The sequence below is a fragment of the Buteo buteo genome, chromosome 23 (assembly GCF_964188355.1).
Source record: "Buteo buteo chromosome 23, bButBut1.hap1.1, whole genome shotgun sequence".
Classification (NCBI taxonomy): domain Eukaryota; kingdom Metazoa; phylum Chordata; class Aves; order Accipitriformes; family Accipitridae; genus Buteo; species Buteo buteo.
Window position 1 is genome coordinate 21,522,634 of NC_134193.1, and position 21,035 is coordinate 21,543,668.

The 21,035-nt window shown below is 37.2% G+C and overlaps 1 protein-coding gene across 3 annotated transcripts in view; it reads right to left on the bottom strand.

The window, feature by feature from the left end:
- TTLL11 (tubulin tyrosine ligase like 11) overlaps positions 1-21,035 on the bottom strand; it is a 53,469-nt gene that overhangs the window by 31,493 nt on the left and 941 nt on the right. For all 3 annotated transcript variants that reach the window (XM_075054910.1, XM_075054911.1, XM_075054909.1), the window contains exons 2-6: positions 14,784-14,880; positions 12,821-12,954; positions 4,210-4,785; positions 3,498-3,593; positions 2,851-2,969 (exon numbers count right to left, since the gene is read on the bottom strand). In XM_075054910.1, the coding sequence (XP_074911011.1) occupies positions 2,851-2,969; positions 3,498-3,593; positions 4,210-4,785; positions 12,821-12,954; positions 14,784-14,880 (1,022 nt within the window). The remainder of the gene's footprint in view (positions 1-2,850; positions 2,970-3,497; positions 3,594-4,209; positions 4,786-12,820; positions 12,955-14,783; positions 14,881-21,035) is intronic.

The window sequence follows — 21,035 nt, forward strand, 5'->3', positions numbered from 1 at the left end:
TAACTTTTTATTCTATTTTAATTACTTAGGTTCTTTGCATCACAGAGTAACACAAAGCCTTCCCTCAAAATGATATCTTCCACAACAGTGGTAAAAATATATATATCTATGCATGCATTTAAAGTTTCTGTTTAAAACATGTTATATACACAAAATATTAAGCACATACCTCAGTACTTAAATGGCCAGGACAAACTCTTAAAATTAAGAAAAGATCAGTCATACTGTGCAACAAAAGCCACTAAGTATATTTAAGTACGTTCATTTGAACTTGTATCACTGTATATTTTCAATGACTAATTATTGCCAATGCCAAGATAATTACTAGTGATTGGTGCATGTAAAGACTGGAATTGTATTGGAAAAGAGATATGTATGGCATGATAAACTGATCTTATTCAACTTAACTTTTATTTCAGTATTATAAGTCACATGAAAGGAAGGAGGAAAAAAATAATTGAAACTCCATACAGATGAGGAAAAATTAAACTAAAAAAATTTCTATTAATCTTGCCTGATAATGAAGTACTTCAGGATGACTTCTAAAACTCACTTTCATTTAGATGCTTCATTCATTTTAATCGGGGAGATAATTAGAGCAAAATCAAATCCATCTCCACAGCAGAATATTTACCTGAGATGCAGCTCAGACTTCGCAGTATTTCCCCTGTGTGTTCAAACTCAGTGTTATATATATCACTAAAACTTTACTTAGATTAATGTCCATTACTTAATTAGCATGAAAACCAGAGTCTGTAATGTTTGCTGCTGGTTAGCTGTCAGAAAAGGAATTCTTTCAGATTTTTTTTTTCTTTTAATAGGCCAAATTTTGCTTTCCCTGCTGCCACACACAATCAGACTAGCAAAACTATTACAACGGCTAGGTAAACTACTATCCAGCTTTCTATCTCCAGTCAATTATTTAGTTAATACCTTTGTCCTGCAAACAGAGGTATTTCTCTGCAGTTACTGGTAGGAGGGTTTGGAGAAGGAACGTGGGAGCACACGGCAGAACTGGTTGAGATGCACTGAAATGAGCGAGAGGAATGACACAAAGGGGAAGCATTGTAAAACCTTTGCTAGTGAAGACAAGGCAAAAGCAACTGGTGCTCAGTTCCTCTCTCAGATGCTTTTACTTTGATGTAAATCTCCATAGGTGACTAGGGTAAGGTCCTTTACTTGATGCCTACAGTAAGATCATGTGTCTCAAGAGGTTCCACACACCGTGCCCAGTTTAATAAAAAGTACTTGGAAGTAGAAGAGGTAAATCTCAGCTGAACAGTTGGGCAGTTGTCACACAGGAGTTCCTGTACATCCACGCAAAAAGTTACCAGAATATTCCCTTTGCAGCAAGAAACAGGATTGACTTATGGTGAAGACATGCAGATATTCATCAACAAGATGCTCTGTTAACCAGATTATTCTGAAAAAAAGCTGCATCACTGATGAATTCTTGCTGTGAAGAGCCAATGGTTTATCTCATCACCAACTAATCCTGTTAAAAATTATTTAGTACTCAAAATGTATCAGAGAAGAATCCTCAGTTGAGAGTTCCACACACACCAGCGTTCTCCATGAATTTATTCCTAATTATCATTTGCCTTTTTTCCATTTCTAATATGTAGTTAATGAATGCCTGACATAACTTGAGTATAAAAAAAAAAAAAAAAAAAGAGATGACTAGTTACATAATTACAGGTTAAAATAAGATCTTTTTTCAGCTCCATGCACTGAAGTAGTCTTAAGGGTGAACGTTAAGTACAGGCAACACACAGTACAGGTTTCTTTGCAAGACATTCTGTATACTGACCACAGCAACTTCTATGTGTGGCACTACCTCTGAAAGAATAGCTTGATCTTATAATAATATTACAATAATACAGAACTTGTAAGTATTATCAGTCATGTCTCGTTCATGGGACTGTCTACAAAAGGACAGCAAATTTGCACTTGAAATCATTATAGAACATGAATAACATATTTAAGGTTGCCACTAAGTGCCAAGAGAAGAACAAAATCGATATTCTAGTATGGAGGCAGGCCTACAAGCAAGAATTCCTAGGGACACACACACAAAAATCTCCCTTTCATGCCTCCAAGGAACTGCTTAAAACAAAATGTTTCATCAGCCTGATCCCACCACAAGCATTTCTGTGCAAGCTGCTTCAGGCAGTTCCTCTCGTTTCTAGATCATAGATTTAACTATGTTTATTATCACAGATCAAGGAAGCAATTTCTAAATACAATATTCATATTTTTCAGCTCCAATGGGGCAAATCATTCAGAGTAATTTGTGACTTTCAAGCAAATTAATACACAAATTTACATCTCATGATTGCTTTCAATAAAAAAAAAAAGAGGCCTCAAGTCAAAATACAAATAAATAAATCTGAGTTACTAAACTGTTTGCACCAGTTCTGAATCAAAGGTAAGATATTTCAGGGGAACTGATAAAGCCTGATTTACTATCAGTTTGTGGACCTTTTCAATTCCTTGAGCTAGAGCACCTGCATGGCTCCTTCCACACTTCCACCATTCCTGTAAGAAAGCAGCACATGAAGTAGTCAGTGCTGAGCTGTGAGAATACCATTTGGTGGACTTGCTGCTACTGAACATGAAGTATAACCTTCCCCTGGCAGATCTACAAATCTGAGTACTCTTTGTACCATGCCACCAATTAATATCCTACAAGCTTTTTTGAAAGAGTTAACACTGTGGATGCAAAAGGAGTCACACAGACAGTTGGGAACTCATTGTCCTGGATAAACTAGCAATTGGGGAAAAATATTTCACTTTCATAATTATTGCAAGGCACTGATGCAAAAAAACAAAGAAAGTCAACACACTTACTGGATATCTTTTCTCTTCTTTTTCTGAGGGTCCACTAGACGAAGAGTGTCTCTGATAACAGCTACTTTCACTTCTTCATCAACAGGGCTTGGGACATTTTCAAATACTCCAGGAGAAAGCTTTAAATTACAAGGGGGCACAATTATTCAGTATAGAACTAATGACTATTTATTCCACATTTGCTCAAACTTCATGCATGTCATGTATGTTTCAAATACACAATGATAGATTACAAAATACTTCTTAAAGGATACACAAACACCTTAACATTTTCAGTATATTACAACAATTTTTGGCAAGTTTCTCTAGTAAATTGAAATATTAAAAAAGGACTGTTGCCAATGTTACCATTTATATTATGTATGCAAACATGAAAAAAATTATTAGCAATCCCCTAAATACAAGTCAACTGCAGGGGATGATGAATAAATGTATTTATGACAAAGATGATGGAGAGCTTTCACAATTCCAATAAGTCATATTTCCAGTGTATAAGATTAGCAATCATTTCAAAGAAGAAAATTACAGAGAACCTTGGAGGTTTCATATTAGCAGACAGCTTTCATCTTTCAAACAAGGAAAAAAGACCAGAAAACCAAACCTAAACAATTCTATTCCAGTATCATGATCATGTTGAGAGGTCTTACCTCTTGCTCATGTTCTATCCTCATGCTGGGGTTTGCATTTACTTCTAGTAACATGGGCTTCAAGTTTTTCATCAGGAGAATGTCAAAGCCTAAAATCTGTGCATAATAAGCAATGCGTTACTTCAGTTCCACTCACAGTGTTCTTCTAGAGAATGCAATGGTCATCCACATGTCAATATTCAGGAGGAAGAAACATTTGAGGGACAAAAGAGAAATAACTGAGAAACATGCTATATTGCTTAATAATTACTGAAACCATTTGCCTTCAATACTAATGGCTAGTTTCACACTACACACATCTCTAAATGCTGCCATCTGTCAACATGGAATCTTAGCACCTATGACAAGCAGGTCTTAAAACTGTCACCATTATAGCGGCATTAGGAAGCTGCAAAGCTTCGTTGTTACAACATCTAGAAGATGGAAACTGGAGTGAATACTGCTACTAACGACTGATACCCATTGAAAATTCTCCATATATGTTTATGGCTAGTAGTGACATACACAGGTCAAGAGACTGAGATTTGTAAGGTAAAACTTGGGTGAGGAGAACCCAAGCTCTGAGCTCACACAATGCTATTCAGTGTATGCACTACACCCAACCAGTGATCAGCAACATAACTAGGGAAAGCTTTTAGAAAAGCAATTAAACACCCAGAAGATGAATCCACGCATAGAAATAACTGCATTCCTAGCAGAAATTCCAACCTACCTGGAAGCAAGTTGGCCCAGGCTTTCCTGCTGGTATGTCAGACTGATAGTAAACTTTCAGTTCTGGTGTCAGTGCAATAATTGTTTTAATCACCAGTGAAATTATATCTGACCACAGCTTTTTGACATCAGCTCCTCTGGAAGACAGTCTGCACAGAATGCTTGAAAAAGTCCTCTTGCTGCCAGTGTTTACATTGTCAGAATGGATGAAATTCCCGCTATGGATATTTAGTGAATAGTTGGTTAAGTGCATAAAAACCTGGTGCAAATTTTTTAAAGTGGGTTCTTGATAGGGCTCTGTACAAAATCTAGAAAGTCCATCTTTGGCTATATAAATCTCTAAGGGTTCTAAAGATTTCAGTAAGACATAAAGACGAATATCAAATTTCAGTTTGTCGACAAGCAGTGGTTTGCAAATATATTCTTGGACCACAGCTGGCCGGCTCTGGATGCTTCCCGTCAGTCTGATGTCACTTGGGTCTTTAATGAGGTAGATTCCATCCCCCTGGCACCCTCCATCAGGTTTTACAATAAAAGTGGGCTTCCAGGATGGATCACTGTCTTTCATCATACGAACCTAGAAGGAAAAGAATTACACTGAAAGACACTAATTGCAGGGGGAAGAAGGGCTAATACTATGAAAGCCAACAAATTCCATTCATAAGCAAAAATAAATAAAAATAACATGATCACGATAGTAGTAAACACCATGCAAAAATGTAGAAGATAAACAGTGCTGACAAGCACAAAGACAAACAGAAAAGCATGAGTAGGAAATTACTAGTACAGATAAAAGGTCATTTTATTTAACAGGCCATTGTATAAATGATTTCAGGAACTTCTTTATAATGTTATGTACCAATTTACAGAATGAAATGCTGTATATCTCATGACATCCATTTTATTAGTCACTAATATATATGAAACAGCAACGTTAAACTTGCATGCTCCATTTTGAACAACGACTGACAAAGATAAACATTAACCTAAGGAAAGGCACCTTATTTATTGAGGTATGAATGCAGACAAACAGCATGGGAAGAAGGAAAGATAAAGTAAAAATGTGGCACTGGTAATACCTCTTCCCACCACTGAATATCCTTCACAATCAGATACCCAGTGTTAGTAAAACTAGGAAATATTGAGCCATGTACAGGTATAAGCAAATACCACAAATTTACTAAACAAAGCATAGAGTTTATGCCTTAGTTGCTACCTACCACCATTCCCCAAAATGAAGGGTTTTCTAAATTATACCACAATTCACCTCACTGACATGCAATTAGTACCTTTCTATCAAATGCAAGATAAAGCAAATTCTATCGTGATTTCAACAACTCTTCTCAGTGGCTTTGATTTGTATTAGGAAGATCTGTTCATAGCACATGACAATTCAGATGCTTTCTTTAGAGGTACCTAGTGTGAAATCAGGAAAGGGAGGGAAGATGGTGGAGAATTTGATGGTGTTTTGTATCAAATCATTTGGACGAATCTACAAAGCACTCCATGCCTGGTCTGTTATTTCCTCAAGCTAGTGCAGATGTTCAATCTGTGTTCAGACATTCACTGCTGCTATGCTGGTTCAGTGTGAAACACAGTGCGCTCTAGTGTATGAGCTTGCAAACAGCTAACACCAACATCTACCAGCATAATGTATTTTAATATGCAAAAATGCTTAGAAAAGTCACTACACAAGATACATTTCACTTTTTTCACAGAGAGATGCTTTCAGTTGGCAGATTTCTTAAAAAGCTATGTCAAATACTCTTTACTGCTAACAAGTTAAATTAATAGAATTATTCCAGAAAACATTTTTTCCAAAAGACACATATTGACAATTGAACTTACTATGTATGGGGTGATGGGAGATGCCCCCACTAGAAAGGAAATAGCAGGTAAGAAGTTTTGACAGCTACTAACACGCTGTGAGCATGTATATAAAGATCATGAAGACACAGAAACAGCAAAAAAAAGGAGAAAGGGGGCAGGGGAGAAGGTTACCAAATCAGTACCTTTCAGTATCAGTTTCTTTCCATTGTAGTGCCTTGCCATGAAAGATCTCTGTTTGTTAAAGTCAACTTCAATACTTTGTAAGAATGTCATTGGAGGACTATATGACCTATTTCTGTACTGTTTACAGCAGCTTGGACCTTGATACTCATGTATCCAGTTCTCTCACTGCTTTGTAGATATCCATGAGTACAGTATAAGCCATACCTTGAGGTTTTTTCCACACTGTGCCCTAGATTCTTGGGGTGTATAAGGGAAATGGCTTACCACAAACAGAAATTATGATAACAGTGATGGGGAAGTACCCATGATTTGTCAGACCCTAACTGTCCTACAGAATCACTGATGTGGCCTTAGTAAGATGAAGCACAAAACTAAATTATAGAGAATTATAGGATTATAGAGAGGGGTCTGCATCCTCACACACCAGGAGAGAAGAATAAAAAGGAAAAAAAGAAAAAGATCTACAACTCAGATCTAGATCCAAATGTCTCAAATTCAAAAGGCAGTTGAATCTGAACTTTTTGCTCAATCCCACTGTCATTTCTTCATACTGACCCCACTGTCATTTCTTCATACTGACATCAGCAGCTTGATTTCTGGGGCATAAACAGGGCTTGGCAATATAACAGACAACAGCCTTTTATAGAAACTAGCTTCTTGGAAGCAACTATAAATATCTTTGAATTTTTTGGCTTTAACAAACTAATGGGAGTTACATAAGAAGTAAAACCAAAAAAAATTTTGGGAAAAAGAAGAGGGAAATGGCCATTTTTCTTTCCTAAAGAATCAATTATCTTATCTGTGAGAAACTTAAATAATCCCACCTGGAACAGCATGTTAATAGTTGGCAATCCAAAACATGATTATTGTAATAAGGTTGTTTTGGTCTTTGAACATGTTAAATTGATACATTCATTTAGCAGGGAACGTTTGGAGGCTAATGTCATTCCCAGCTGGATACAGTGAGTCAGAATTAAACATGGCACCAATAACTAACCACTGGATTCAAATCTGCACTTTTGTAAACAGCATATATTCACTCAAAAATCTCTTACGCAAAAAAAAAAAAAAAAAAAAAATCAATATAATTAGGGTATCTTTTTACATCAGAGAAAAGAGCAATTACACCATCTAAATTGCCTACAAAGTTCACATTCCCAAGAAGCAAACCTAAACTTTGCAAGCTTCAATGCATTTTATTTGAGGATGAAAAAAATCATGAAGACAGTAACTAGGTCACTGTAAGGGCCTGACACATCTGCTGAATATCAGATCTTTCATGTTACACGCATATCTCCCACTGCCTAAATAAATTTTAGTTATTTTATTACTTGTATAGCAAAAATAAGAACTGCAGAGATTTTGATGCCTCAATTAGTAGAAGTGAAATTGAGAAAGAAAGGAAGTCAGAAAGGATTTAGAGTCATCTTAGATGAATTTTAAAAACTATTCATAAAATATGGCATGTTTTACAACATGCAGCAAGGAAAGAATATGAGCATGTTTAAGCCTGTGAGTTAATGTGTCTCAGCTTTCAGAAGCACCGGAGGAAAAAAGCAGCTACCTGAGGTACAGGATGACTGAAGACCTGTCTGCCATCTCTCCAAATCCCATCAGCACCAGTGGCGCTCACTGCTATCGGAAGCTGTTTGGCAAGTGGAATGTGAATGTAGCGATGCAACTGGCACACACCAAGAACAGAAAGAGAACCGAAGGGAACTGGTATTAATTGGCAACTGGTTTGGAGGTCAAGGACTGAGCAAGCAGTGGAAAATGAACTGATGCATTACCTTCTTGGGTAGCCTTTTAAGTTCATGGTAAAACAACAGGACCCTAGTAAGGAAGCCTCTGTAGCTCCCCCCAGCTCTATATCTACACCCAGAGAACAGCGTAAGTCCCTACAGGTGTAAATATAGTAGCACTACATTCACAAATATTTAGAAGGAAAGCAAATGTTAGAGCACAAATTGTAATTTATCAAAATGCAACTATAAAAATCCAGGTTTCAATGAATAGATGCTGAAGGACTGTAGCTCATGAAACTCCTAACAGCACTGGCCCAGGGAGTCCTAACAAAGAATGCAGCTAAAGAAAACGCAGGATGAAGACTAGCACGTTTATCAGCTACTCACGGGATTTGGAAGAATAAAGCACTTAAAATCTCTTCTTTTCAAAACGGAGGGATGTCACAGTACAGACTACTCTTTCCTTGCATTCACATGTTTTATGGCACCAGACCTGCAGCTGCTATTCTCTCCATTCAGCCAGCACCATGCTGAACAAAGTCAGCGATCTGGTTTTACACAGGCCTGCAGCTCACCAGCAACAACTGAAGATTGACTTTAAGATGCCTGAGGATACAAGCTAACAAAGAAAAAACAATCAATTGCCACCATCAGCCATGGCACTCTAGAATGAAAGAGAAAAAAATTAACGCACAGGAAAAGGCTGAGCGCTGGTCAGATCATCGTGATTTTTGGACAACACCCTCTCCTGCAACTACATTAGGCTGCTGATCCAGACGGGAAGCGCAGCTCTGCTAGCAGCAATGTTCCCAAGGCCTGAGGACTTCTGGCTCCATCCTGTCCAGTCATTTACTTCATTGAGAACCACATTGCTAAAAGCCGTCCTACTAGCTACTGCAGAAATTCAAGATTAATTATTTAGACTAGGATTTTTCTCGTGGACAAGTGTCACACTAACTCAATGAAAGATCCTTCTTCAAAATAGGTCACTTTGAGGGATAAAACGCCACAATGGAGATCAGGCTTACATAAACAGCATGTGGATAAATAGGTCCAAGTAGATCAGCAGGCCTAGATGTACAAAGAAGGAAGGCAGGATTTATGCCTTAGTCTTTCTACCACTAATGAATAATCTTCCCCTGACGTGACATTACTCTGCATACTAAAGGAGTTTCTCTGGTTCACCATTGTTAAACTTAGCATCCCAGAAAGCTACCTGGTTAATCTTAAAAGTCTATGACTAAACATACCCTACTATGACTCTAGTTGTACATACGAAGCAACAATCATGGTCTATTAGGGCAGAAAGTAATAAAGAACCTCTATGAAATCAGCTGGGGCAATCTGCCTCCCATTCCCATGCCTGTTGTTCACGCCTCAGGCTACTTCTGCTCTGCTACAGCAGCACCTTTTCAAAAAAGGTAATGCTTTCTGGGGACTACTGTTAAAGATGCAACAGCAACCTGCTTTTGAAGTACTGCATTTTAACAATCATTACTCTCACAGATCTCATACTTAACTCTTTCCATTTATCTGGAAAAGAAATAATTTTCTCCATCATTTTCTAGTCCATTTTTTGATGGACTAGAAGACCTGGATATTATTCAGGCCTTCTAGTCCATCAAAACTTATATATGGCAGATGAAGATAGGATGGTGGGGAAAGGGGGAACGGTAATCCAGAGTCAGTCTGTTTTTCAGCAGATTGACTGCCTTGAAGCAGATGGTTTCTTGATCTTCACGGAAATTCCTGCCAGTCATCTTCAAATTCTCCACAATCCCCTCAACTATATTCTTTCAAATTCTCATTATGAGGAAGCTTGTCCAGACTTAGAGATTCAGTCATGTAGGAAAATGAGTTCATATGAAATGAAGTATTTCTTTGTACTTAGCTTGACAGAAGGAAATTATCTTTAAAAACATGTTAACTGTTTACAGTCAACAGCAAGAGGAGAGTATGATGTCTAAAGGCATGAAAATCTGATCCAGTTGCAGGTTTGCCTTTCATGAGGAAACACAGGCTGAATTAATATAGTGTTCTGAAAAAAAAGCATGTAATGGGCTATAAGATTTGACAGCACAAAGACTACAAAATTCATGTCTATGCCTAAGAGGTATTCAAACGCTGAAAACCTGATTAAACCACCAAAAATACGCTGTGCTAGAAATGAGACTGTCCAAATTAGATTCTTATTAAAAATTAATCATACTAGGCCTATTCATCATCCTCACAGACAACACAAAAAAGGTAGTATGAGAGCAATCAAGGTCCTGGTTTGAATCCTAAGCTAGTTACTTTTTAGAAATTGGAATTTCCTATTAGAAATAAGTTCTTAGCACACAGATTCCAACAGATTCTTCTCTGTTAGTGAAGGGGTGATTACCATAGCACCTGCGAGATTTGCTTATCTGTAATTAATCTTCTGTTACAGTGATATGTTAGTACAAAATGTTTTAGAAGGTAAAAAAATAAGTGAATTCTGAAAGTAGCTAAGCATACATTTACTTAGTAAAATGAATTTTTAAGCCCTTGTTAAAAATACCTATCACCATTTCATTTCAATACAAACGACACTAAGGGAACTACCATCTTGTTGGCATTTCCCAATATGAAGCTCACCCACAACAAACTCAAGAGTGCAGCTTTCTCATCAATTACTGGCTTTTAAAGCACAGAAGATTAATATTTGATTAGCTGTAGTGTTTTCTACCTGGATTTAGGTATAGGGGAAAGTGGGAAAAGCTGACAGCATTTGATTTAGTTATTGATACAAATGTATAATAAAAGTTCATAATCATGTCTAGAGAAGTAAGGCAGAGTAAGAGTACTTGAGAGAGAAACTATTTTGAAATGTTGTAGTACTTCAAGAGGAGGCAGTGGGATTTACATTCTCAAGGAGTTTCTTCTTTCAATAGTCATTTCTATTACAGGCAAAATCTCATAGCTGTTCATTTCTCAGTCCAGCCCTTTGCGACAAAATTCTATACTACAAACAGCACCAAACCATCTTCTCATGTCTAACCTATACATACACTGACACTGAATTTGTGACTTTTGGTAATTAACTATGCTCTAAAGGACTTGAATACTAGTAATAGTGAAGGTACAGCAAAATGAGTTTCAGCATGACACACCTAGAGCTACATACTTAGGAGCTGCAGCCCATGACAATCCAGCTTTACTTCCAGAAATACCGGAGATGGCTAAATCATCTTTTGCTCAGATAAATGTACACATGGCATTCATATATTGAAGTGTATGCCAGTTTCTATAGGGGTATGTCTAACATGCAGGCACCGCCAATGCTGTATTGCACTTGTTTGTGAATAGGCTGAATATTGAGTCTCAGAGAGCCAACATTTTCAGCAGCATTAGGTTCCCTTGGTTGTAAAGCAAACAAAACCACATATGAAGAAAAACAACAGAAAAGGCTGGAGAGCTCCTACTCAGAACTCATGAAACTGCAACTGAGAAGTGTTCTGAACCATTTATGGTTCACAGTGGATGTGGAATTTTTTGTTTTGTATTTTTTCTTGTTTTGGAGGGGTTACATTACAAACTTGTGTTAAGAAGAACATAAACTCTTACAACATAAAATATAATGTTTGATAACAAGAACTATGCTATTCTCAAACACAGATGGAAGAACATATGCAAAGGAAACTCCTAGGAGTGTGTTACCGGACATCTGTTATTCTTGGAACAAAAAACAAACCGTTTTTACTCCAGTAACCATTCAACCAGAGAAAAGTATTTATTTGCAGTGCCACCTGCTGACAGCGTGCGGGTGTGTGCATTTAACCTGATGTACAGACCACATTGCTACGCGCTGCTCAGTTAATCAGTGCCTTGTAACCGCGACGGGCACGATTCCCGAAAGAGTCATCGCTAGAACTCCAGTGCACCATTTTGAAAGTTTACTTCCAAGTTATTTGCACTTATCTACCTGTCATTGCTAAATCGACTGGATAATTTACACTCCTTTTACAAACTGGTCTTGCAACTAAAGCAATAAGGCTGAAGTACTGTTGGGATTTTACTCATTTTTACTGTTACTAGCAGTGCCATGGCAGTGACCCAGCACACGTGAAGAGTGTATTTTAAAAGATGTTCATAGATTTAACTGGATTGTGGATATGGTAATTATCCAAAAAGTAACACACAGTATAGAAGTCTCTTAAAGTCCATACTTTTTCTGTCACTTTTCCAAGCAGAGGATACTGTAAAATACAAGAATGTACTGGGCGAGTCAGAGTTAAAACAAACACATACAATATTTAAAAAAATATTTGTAATAATAGAACCAAACATCAACACACAGCATCACTTTTTTCCAAGAAAGCTAAAAAAGAATGGTATTTTATTACACTCTGAATATTTAAACAAAGCAACAGTCTGACAAGAGATTCAATCAAACAATTATTCAGGAAGATGTGATTATATTTAACAACACACAGTACAAACTGCTGTTTTGAAAGATTTGGATAAACAGTCAGAATGGACTAAAAAGACTTCAGTGCCAATGAACCTAGTGAAGTACCACACTCCACACACTGCTGTACTGGAACCTCCTCAGCCCTTTTAAACTCAGTAGAATATGCAGGGAAAGGGCTTATGGTTCTACCATGTTTAATTTGCAGACATCTCTTCTGGCATTGCAGAGAAGCATAACTGTTTTTAAGCTTTTTCTAGAACATAACAAACAAAAGTCTGGTCTCAGGCAAATTGAAAAAGATGTCATCCACAGAACCCAAGTGTCATTTTAAATAATCTGGTAGGTATAAAAAAAACTTAAGAATGACATGGCAACAATATCCAAGAAGTTACACTACTGTGAGAGAAAAAGTAATCTACCTCAGCCACAAAGAGGGGAAATTCTTCTGGCAGAATCCAGGATCGAGGATAGAAGTTATATTCAAGGGGAAATAGATCTTGCATTGTTCGCACTGCCCGACTCAGTGTAATTTTACGTACCATCTCTGTCATGCCTGTGAAAAGAACAGACAGTGTCTAAAAGTGATGAAAAATCCACACTGAAGGCTCAACCTAAAAGTAAATTGTTATATCATTACTCACCCTACTGGTAGGCTCTCTAGTCATTGCTTTCAATAAAGCTGAAAACCTTTTAAAATTTAAAATCTGACAAAATATTTGTAACATTCCCCTGCCATATTTCATATTGTATGTACTGCTGTATCATATTAGAATAAAAAAAATTATAAAAATACAGCTCAGAATAACAGAGGGAAAACATTAGTTGAATAGTAACTACTGTCTTTGCTAGAATCCAAAATTATTGCCCTAGCCTGCCATTGTTCCAGAAATAGGTAAAAATGTCACTTAAATGTAATCAACCACTTTGTGTTTACTTTGCATTCATTTAAGTAACTACGTCAGAAAGAATAGGTTATTTTGTGAGAAGCCAAACTTAGCTGCTTTCCTGCAGCTGTGAATCTCATGCTTGGATCATGCCATTTCCAGATCTGTGAGAGCTCTGGTAGAAGCTTTTCCCAAGGTCAGGGCATTCAGGGTTACTCCCATGTTGTTTATATGCTTTAAAGTATTACGGCTTAGTTCATGCTGCAGTTTCTTTCTTGGGGAGAACATCATCTGTGGGCTTCCTTGCTACATGGTCAGCAAACTTCCACAAAACCTATGGGAACTCAGTAGTCTGTGACTGCAAACCGCTGTCGAGCTCAGTTGATTTTGGCCAGGAGATTCCAAAGATACAAGGAGGACAGAAAGTGACAGGGAACACACACACACGTTTTCGGAAGTCTTATTTCCATCAGGAACATGACTAAAAATCTATTTTTATGGAAAAGTTTCTAAGTCTGAGGACTAACCCTTTCAGATTCTTTGAATCTCTCACAAGTAACTAAGAGAAGCATCAAGACCTCTTCTTCAAGAGGAAGAATTTAGTAATACCCAGCATCAAGTTAGTGCAATGTTCCTGGAAATCAGGCCTAGTTCTGAAGGGCTCTCTGGCTTTGATTATTGTGCAGGCCACTTGCTTACCACCTAGAAGCCAGAATACAGAGAGAGTAACATTCATCTAACACAGATTTAAAACACAAGAAAACTATACCATCTGATACTTGAACATGAACTTCCCACAGACAGGAGAAATTCAGGGTAAATAAAGCATGAAGTTCGATATCTGAGGGTTCTTATTCTCACAGCATACTAACAGCAGCAATAAATCTGAAGTAAAGGGCTTAGATAAGTCAATACCTAAGCTCTTAGCTCTTATTTAGAGAGATCTCAACAGGGATTAAACGAGAAAAAAAGGGAGCTTAAAAAAGTAGAAGAGTCATCATAAGATGAGGGCTGACACGAACTCTTCAATATTAAAAAAATCCATTTGAGGAACTTCGCTTTGAGCTTCTCCCTGAGAAAGTCCAGAGTATGAAAAAAAAAAAAAAAACCAACAAAACAGATTCTTTCCACTTTGAATCAAAACCAAATCCAAAGACACAGCACTGTTATCAATGCTAGATAACACACAATAATTGCACACTTCACTTAAATTATAGCCTAACAGTCTTATTTTTCTTAAATTCATACATATGAAGTATTCTTTTCATCAAAAACACTTGCTCTCCAAAACAAATTTTGGTTCAGAAATTGTTTGAGACACCCATTCTGATATTCTTACTCCCTAAGCAGAAATCACCTACCAAAAATGGTAATATGCTAAAAATACTATCAGCTGATTAGGCAGATAATTCACATCAAAAAACAGTAAAACACAGAAACAGTTAAAATAATCATGTTCTTAAAGCATTTGTTTAAACTAGAAACAGAAGTAAGGTACCTGGAAACTTGTTGACTTGACCTGAGAATATATCATTATCATGAAATGATACCCCATGCCAATAGATATCGCACGGCAAGCGTCTGCCAAAAGGAAACTGTAAAAAAGATAGGAGGCAAGTTTTAAAGCAAACTGGCAATACCCATTCATTCCTTACTTTTCTAAAGGCTCATATTAAGCATAAACCATTCAAGAACAGTCTTCTGACTATCAAAAAACCCCATGCTCTATATTTTGGTTGCAGAACTAAGAATATTTTGATCAGTTCAAGACATTAACAAACCGTGAAAGGTTTCTAGAAACTAAAAACAAATGACTGAGAGGCATGATCTGTACTGAGAAACTCCAAGCTTGTTATCAACCACAATTAAGGCATGACTCATTTGTAATTTAAAATACTATTACAGGGAATAAAATTTCATTAAGAAGCACTTAATTCTGGCACATGAAGGCACAGCAATAGCAAGTGCTACAGCTGGGAAGTAAATAAATGCTGACAATGTTTTGGTTTGGGTTTTTTTTCCTCCCCAGTTTAAGGAGTGATAAGCAACCATCAAGGAAAAAAAAAGCACTAGAGGTCATGGACGAATTGGCTTTACTGGCAGTTACTAAATCAACTCCTATTCTTAAAAAGATCACCACTTAACGCCAACAGTCTCATGGCTTATATTTGTGCTCCCCCTCCGCAGTTTGGTAACCCAAATGCCTTTCCCAGATTGCATCGATACACACAGTGGCCCTTTACCCCCAACCATGTGGCATCTCCATGTGCTCCCAGTCTAGCATGAGCAGGAAACATTTCTACTCCCTAGAACTTTATTTTAGGGAATACAGTAGTTAGTAGTTAGTAATATAGTAATAATTAGTAAATTAATAGTAAGGTGTAACTGCAAAGCACTTTCTGAGCAAGCTGATTTACATTGGTGTCCAAGCTGCAATAAATTTAAAATTAATATTTGTATATATTCAGTTATGTGTACTAATTTATACAGTATTAATTCCTTTCTGGTACCAATAGCCTGAATTTAAAAGAAAAGCTTATAATTTAATTAATCATTTGTTGAGCATATATGTTTCAACTATTAAGGACCAAGGCAATTATTTCAACAATATTAAGTATTCCAACAACTTAAGAGCTTCTTTTCCCATTCACACAAGATTTCACCATAAATTGGAAGACTGTATAGTTATCTATTACCAAAAAGATCAACCTTTTTTGAACAGTCTGAAGAGCTCTGAAACAGTGCTGCCAATTACTGATAGCAACAGTTTCTAACAGTAGTAAAATGGTTTAAAAAAAGCAAGCTTCCAGCAGTAGGAACAAAAGCCCCATGAATTAGCAGTATCAATTATGAAATATCTACCACCCTCATCACCCATTGACTTCAATACCATTTACTTATTGAAAGAACCACAGTATTTTGCAGAAACTACTTGTTCTTTACTCCAAATATAATTTTTCCTGCTTTAAAACTTTTCTTTAAGCACTGGATTTTTTTTCAATATGACAGAAAAAAGAATCTCATAAAGCTTTTGAGTGAATTACTTTATTTGCTATTTTAATTAAAATTTCAGTTTCCTCAGTAAATAGCCTTGAAAAATTAATTTAAAATGCTAATTGAGCAATGCATCCTTTCTGTTTCCTTACTCATAGGGATGAGATACCCAATTTAACAGAGCCAGCGGATTCTTCACTTATTTAATTATTATTCAGCCTGCAAAAATCTGTTTTTGTACAAGTGAAAATTAATTCTGTTAGGCTCTGAAAGACAATCTGTGGCCTTAACCTCTCTCCACAGGTATATCCAGAATACAGATGCAGTAGTAGGTCTCAGAACGTCCTTCCCACTAAAACCTGAACAATTTATTTATTTATTAAATGAAATTGAAATGAAAGGAATGAAATTTGCATTTATATAACACCTTTCATCTACAGAGGATATCAAAGCGCTTTACAAACACTGCACAGAAATCATTTCACAACAGATAAAGAGTGAGCACCTCTGGACTGGAAAATGGAAGCATTGCACCCCTGCATGAGCAATCCAGATAGCATGGCAACTTCCCTACTCCTGACAAATCAAGATTATTGGGATTTATCCAACAATGGGATCAAACTCACCTCCTGAATGAGCTGGGAAGGATACTCTGCTTTTACATAAGAATAGTGTTTGGAGAGGAACAAACAAGTTTGATTACTTGATTCTCTCTGGCAGTGCCAGGCAGGTATGAATTAATCTTATTCTGGTAAAAGAGACCTTTCCACCAGCTCCTGGTGCAGGGGACTAGCTGAGAAGAAAGGTGGATGCTTGAAGCAGTCCTCTGTTCTCATAATAACTTCTGTCTACGGCTACCTGGCATCCGCTGGAATAGCCTCAGATCTGCACTAACCCATGCCAAAGCCAAGGTGCTCACAGCCCGGGGACTTGGGGAGGTCGCAGCCCCAGGGGGACGGAGGTTGTAAGCGTGACTGGAGCCATCCTTGCTGCTGTGTGTCCATCCTGTGCAGAAAACCCAAGAGCCTGGTCCTAGGATCAGTCACGGCAAACAACTTTCAGGTTGCATTCAATTCACTAACTGTTTGAACAATTTATTTTAAATCTTTTTTTTTTTTTATTCAGAGTTGGGGGCATTTGTCAGAACAAATAAACAAGGAGCCACAAAGTGAATAGAATTGTTTCCATAACTTTGACACAATTAATAACCCATCATAGTCAAATTTGTCTGACAGGTCATTTCTACCTTTTGATTAGAAGCCAATAATATAAATTGTCTCATGGGTCACATCAGTCTGTTCCATCATGTTTAATGACAAGTTAAATGACTCTTGTTTTCTAGTCAGCTTATCCCAGCGTAAAATTTCAAACTATTTCTATGCCTCCATGCAGCTACTGAACAGTGAGACAAATGAAACGCTTAATGCTGGGATATTTGATGCCCGAGACATCTGCTTCTTCCATTCTCCTGGTAATTGAAAGCTAGCCAAAGAAATAATTTATTAAGTGATGAATAAACTCAGGATGCAAGCTCAATTTGTGCCCATTATTTCATTTGGCATATCATGTTCATTTAAAGAACCTGACACACTAAATCAGATAGTCCAATCTAGTGATGGGAGTAATTGCTTCACTGGCATGCACATTAAAATTCTGCCATGCTTTTTAAAAAGTCCACCCCTGTGCGTTACCCCAGATAGGACTATCATGGTTGATAATTTAATTTACTCAAACTTTCCACAGCTGAAAAAAAAAAGGGAGGGGGGGGTGTCTGTCATTTGCTTCCAATAACAGAATCTCAATAGACAAATTGGTTTCTCTTGGACTCTTTCACCTCTTTCTCATGTATCAGTGCCATAGAATAAACTGCTCACCAATATTAGGCATGTTTAGAGTATTCTTTTTTTTTTTTTGTCTTATAATGGCATTTACCATATGTTAGTCTACTAACATGAACTACTACCATGTAGACAACTCTGTAATCACACGGTGCATTATGTCTTTCTTCCACAAATTATCAGGGAGCACACTGCAATAATCAACTATTACTGAAACAAAGCTCTTCAGCAAGTCAGGGTAACTACAGCAAGGAGATTTCAGAATGCACAACTTAAAGCAAAAAACAAACCAAAACAAAAGCCTATATGACACTGTAATAATGCTATCCATTGGATAGAAAAAGTTACCGATAAAAAGGAGCCCACTTTAAAAAGCCTATTATAATGTCTCCTGCCCAACAAAATATTCAAGCCAACACATCCAGCACCAGTCACAGAGAAGAACAGAAACAAAAAAAAAGCAGCAATGGGAAAAAATGTAAAATAAATGGTGAGGAAGAAGGATCAAATATACTATATCACAGCTGAAGAGGCAATCACCTTGAAAAGTATTATACAAGGGATGAGAGTAGAATACCAGCCCCTGAAACATCAGCATTTAAAATATATGCATTTCATTACTACTTCTAAGATTTTTTCCTCATTATTTTTATGGATCCTACAAGAAACAACATCTGTGTTCCCTCTGCTGGTCCTGCTGTAACAGTGCAACTATTTCCAAGGCTCTTTGGCCATGAATGATAGTTGTTTGAACAAACACGTTAGTGCTATTTTTCTAAACATTTGAAAGGGAGACCTTTCAAAATTATATGTAACTTGAATAAAAGAGTTTTCCTTGGATTTCTCTTCTTAATGTTGCTTATTTTTTCTTCAATTCTAGATGAGATCTTGCCTACTGATTCCCTGTGTCTACTAAAGTCTGCTAGCTTGAAGGCAACAGTTTGTCTTGCTCCCATCCTGGAAGACTTTCACCTTCATATTTTCCACAATGTAAACAGTACTAGTTAAGAGTCATAGCTAATATTGGTTCCCCTTTGATTACTCTTTCCACCTTCGGGGCAGGGCAGGGTGGGTGAGAGAAAAATAAAGAAAGGAAGAAGAAAAAAAAAAGAGAAAACTGATTTGATACATATACATTGATAAGAGAAAGCACTTTCTTGACAAAAGGTAGCATCACCTTCATACTTATTAACCTGTTTATAAGCTGAAAAATATACAGAAATACATTACAGTGACTTGTTTACAGAGAATGAATTATTGGCCACCTAGATGATACAGTCAAGCATCACAAAATTCCTTATTAGGTCTCCTCTTTATTAAGAGTACAAAGCAGCCAGAAGAGGAAGCAACAGACTAAATGAAAAATATTGACTGAACTAATGGATGGAGGAGAAAGGATATTGAGGGAGACAGTAAACAAAGAAAGATGAAGTAAAGGCAAAAGCAGTTGCTGTTGGGGGATGCAGAGCAGGAAGGAGAATGCTGATTAATACAGTGCAGATATTCAAGAGAGGAAGAAGAGCATATGAAACAAGTCAATTTGTAGGACAGAATACCAAGTGCAAGACAGATATGCAAAACAGTAAAATCTCAGGAAACAGAAAAGAAAAAATTAACCAGTAAGTATGGCTCATTACCAACATAATCTGTGAGGCTAACTTAAATCAGTAATTCAGAAACACTCACTGGAATGGCACTGGGCACTCTGAACATAAAACTTAACCTTAAGAACAATGAAATTAAGTGTGAAGTCCCCCTTGCTCTCTATGTTACTGAGTAAAACATAGAGCATGGCTGCTGACAGACACTCCACAGGTGCACTGAAGGGTAAGAGAAGTACACGTAAGAAGTTTTAATTTCACGCCTCTGGTGATCCGTTGCTATTTTGCTGTAAGAGCAGGAGTTGAGAACTGGAGTATTTGTGCAATGAGATTTCAAAATTCTCCCACTGGATTTAAATAACAAAAATCTTGAAATAAAATTTTATGAAAACTAGAGAATGAGAAAGCATTACTCCTCCTGACGAGGAGCATATATGTCTGTGGTATTAGGTATTTAGGACATTATGAATAAACACAGGTAATATTTACTGCCACTCAGTCCTCCAGAAAATAAATTTGTAGCGTTTAACTCTGAAGTTAGGAACAACACAGAATATACTGTCTACCCCAAGTCCGTAAAAATTTTGTTAAAAAAGTATCAGGTGCACAGAAATATTAGTATCTTGTGAGTGGGCAGCCCAAAACCAACTTTGTAAAGTGAAGCAGGTGCCACAGATCACGCTGCTGCACCCTAGCTCTGCACATAAACAAACAGTTCAACCTCAGGTTTTATCTTTCCATTTTATGTCCTCTCCAGCTTCTCTCCTCCAAATGGATTACAAGTACCCTATTTCTTACAGAAGTTCCTCAAAAAGCTCCTAGCAGCCATCTAAACTTCTATAAAGCCATTTATAAAGTTATTATGGAAAGAAAATCTTTACAGTTTGAGAACAATTTAGCATCTGTGATAAAATATATATTAGAAATCTCTTCAGGATTTAAATAAGGAGTTCCAAAGCATCAGTTCTGTGCCAGCTCCCATATTGTCATGACTCCAGTTCAGCAGGCACAGGCTGACACCGAACTCCTCACACAGCACAGAGAGAACATAGGACTCAAGCTGTAGGGGGGGGGGGGGAGGAAGCCATGCCTTCTCTACCTAGAACAATTTAGAAGGCTAAAGCCTGTTACGTATGCTTTAATAGGTGGCTTAATATCATTTCATTCATACACAATGCTCTTTGACACGCTTTCAAGATAATCTGCGACGCAGAGGCTTTGCCATCGGATCAGACAGCTGATCTATCAGGTCGTACTTTTTCGTTCATGGTCATGAGCCTTATTTCACGTACGCATACTATCAGGGAAGGGTGAAAG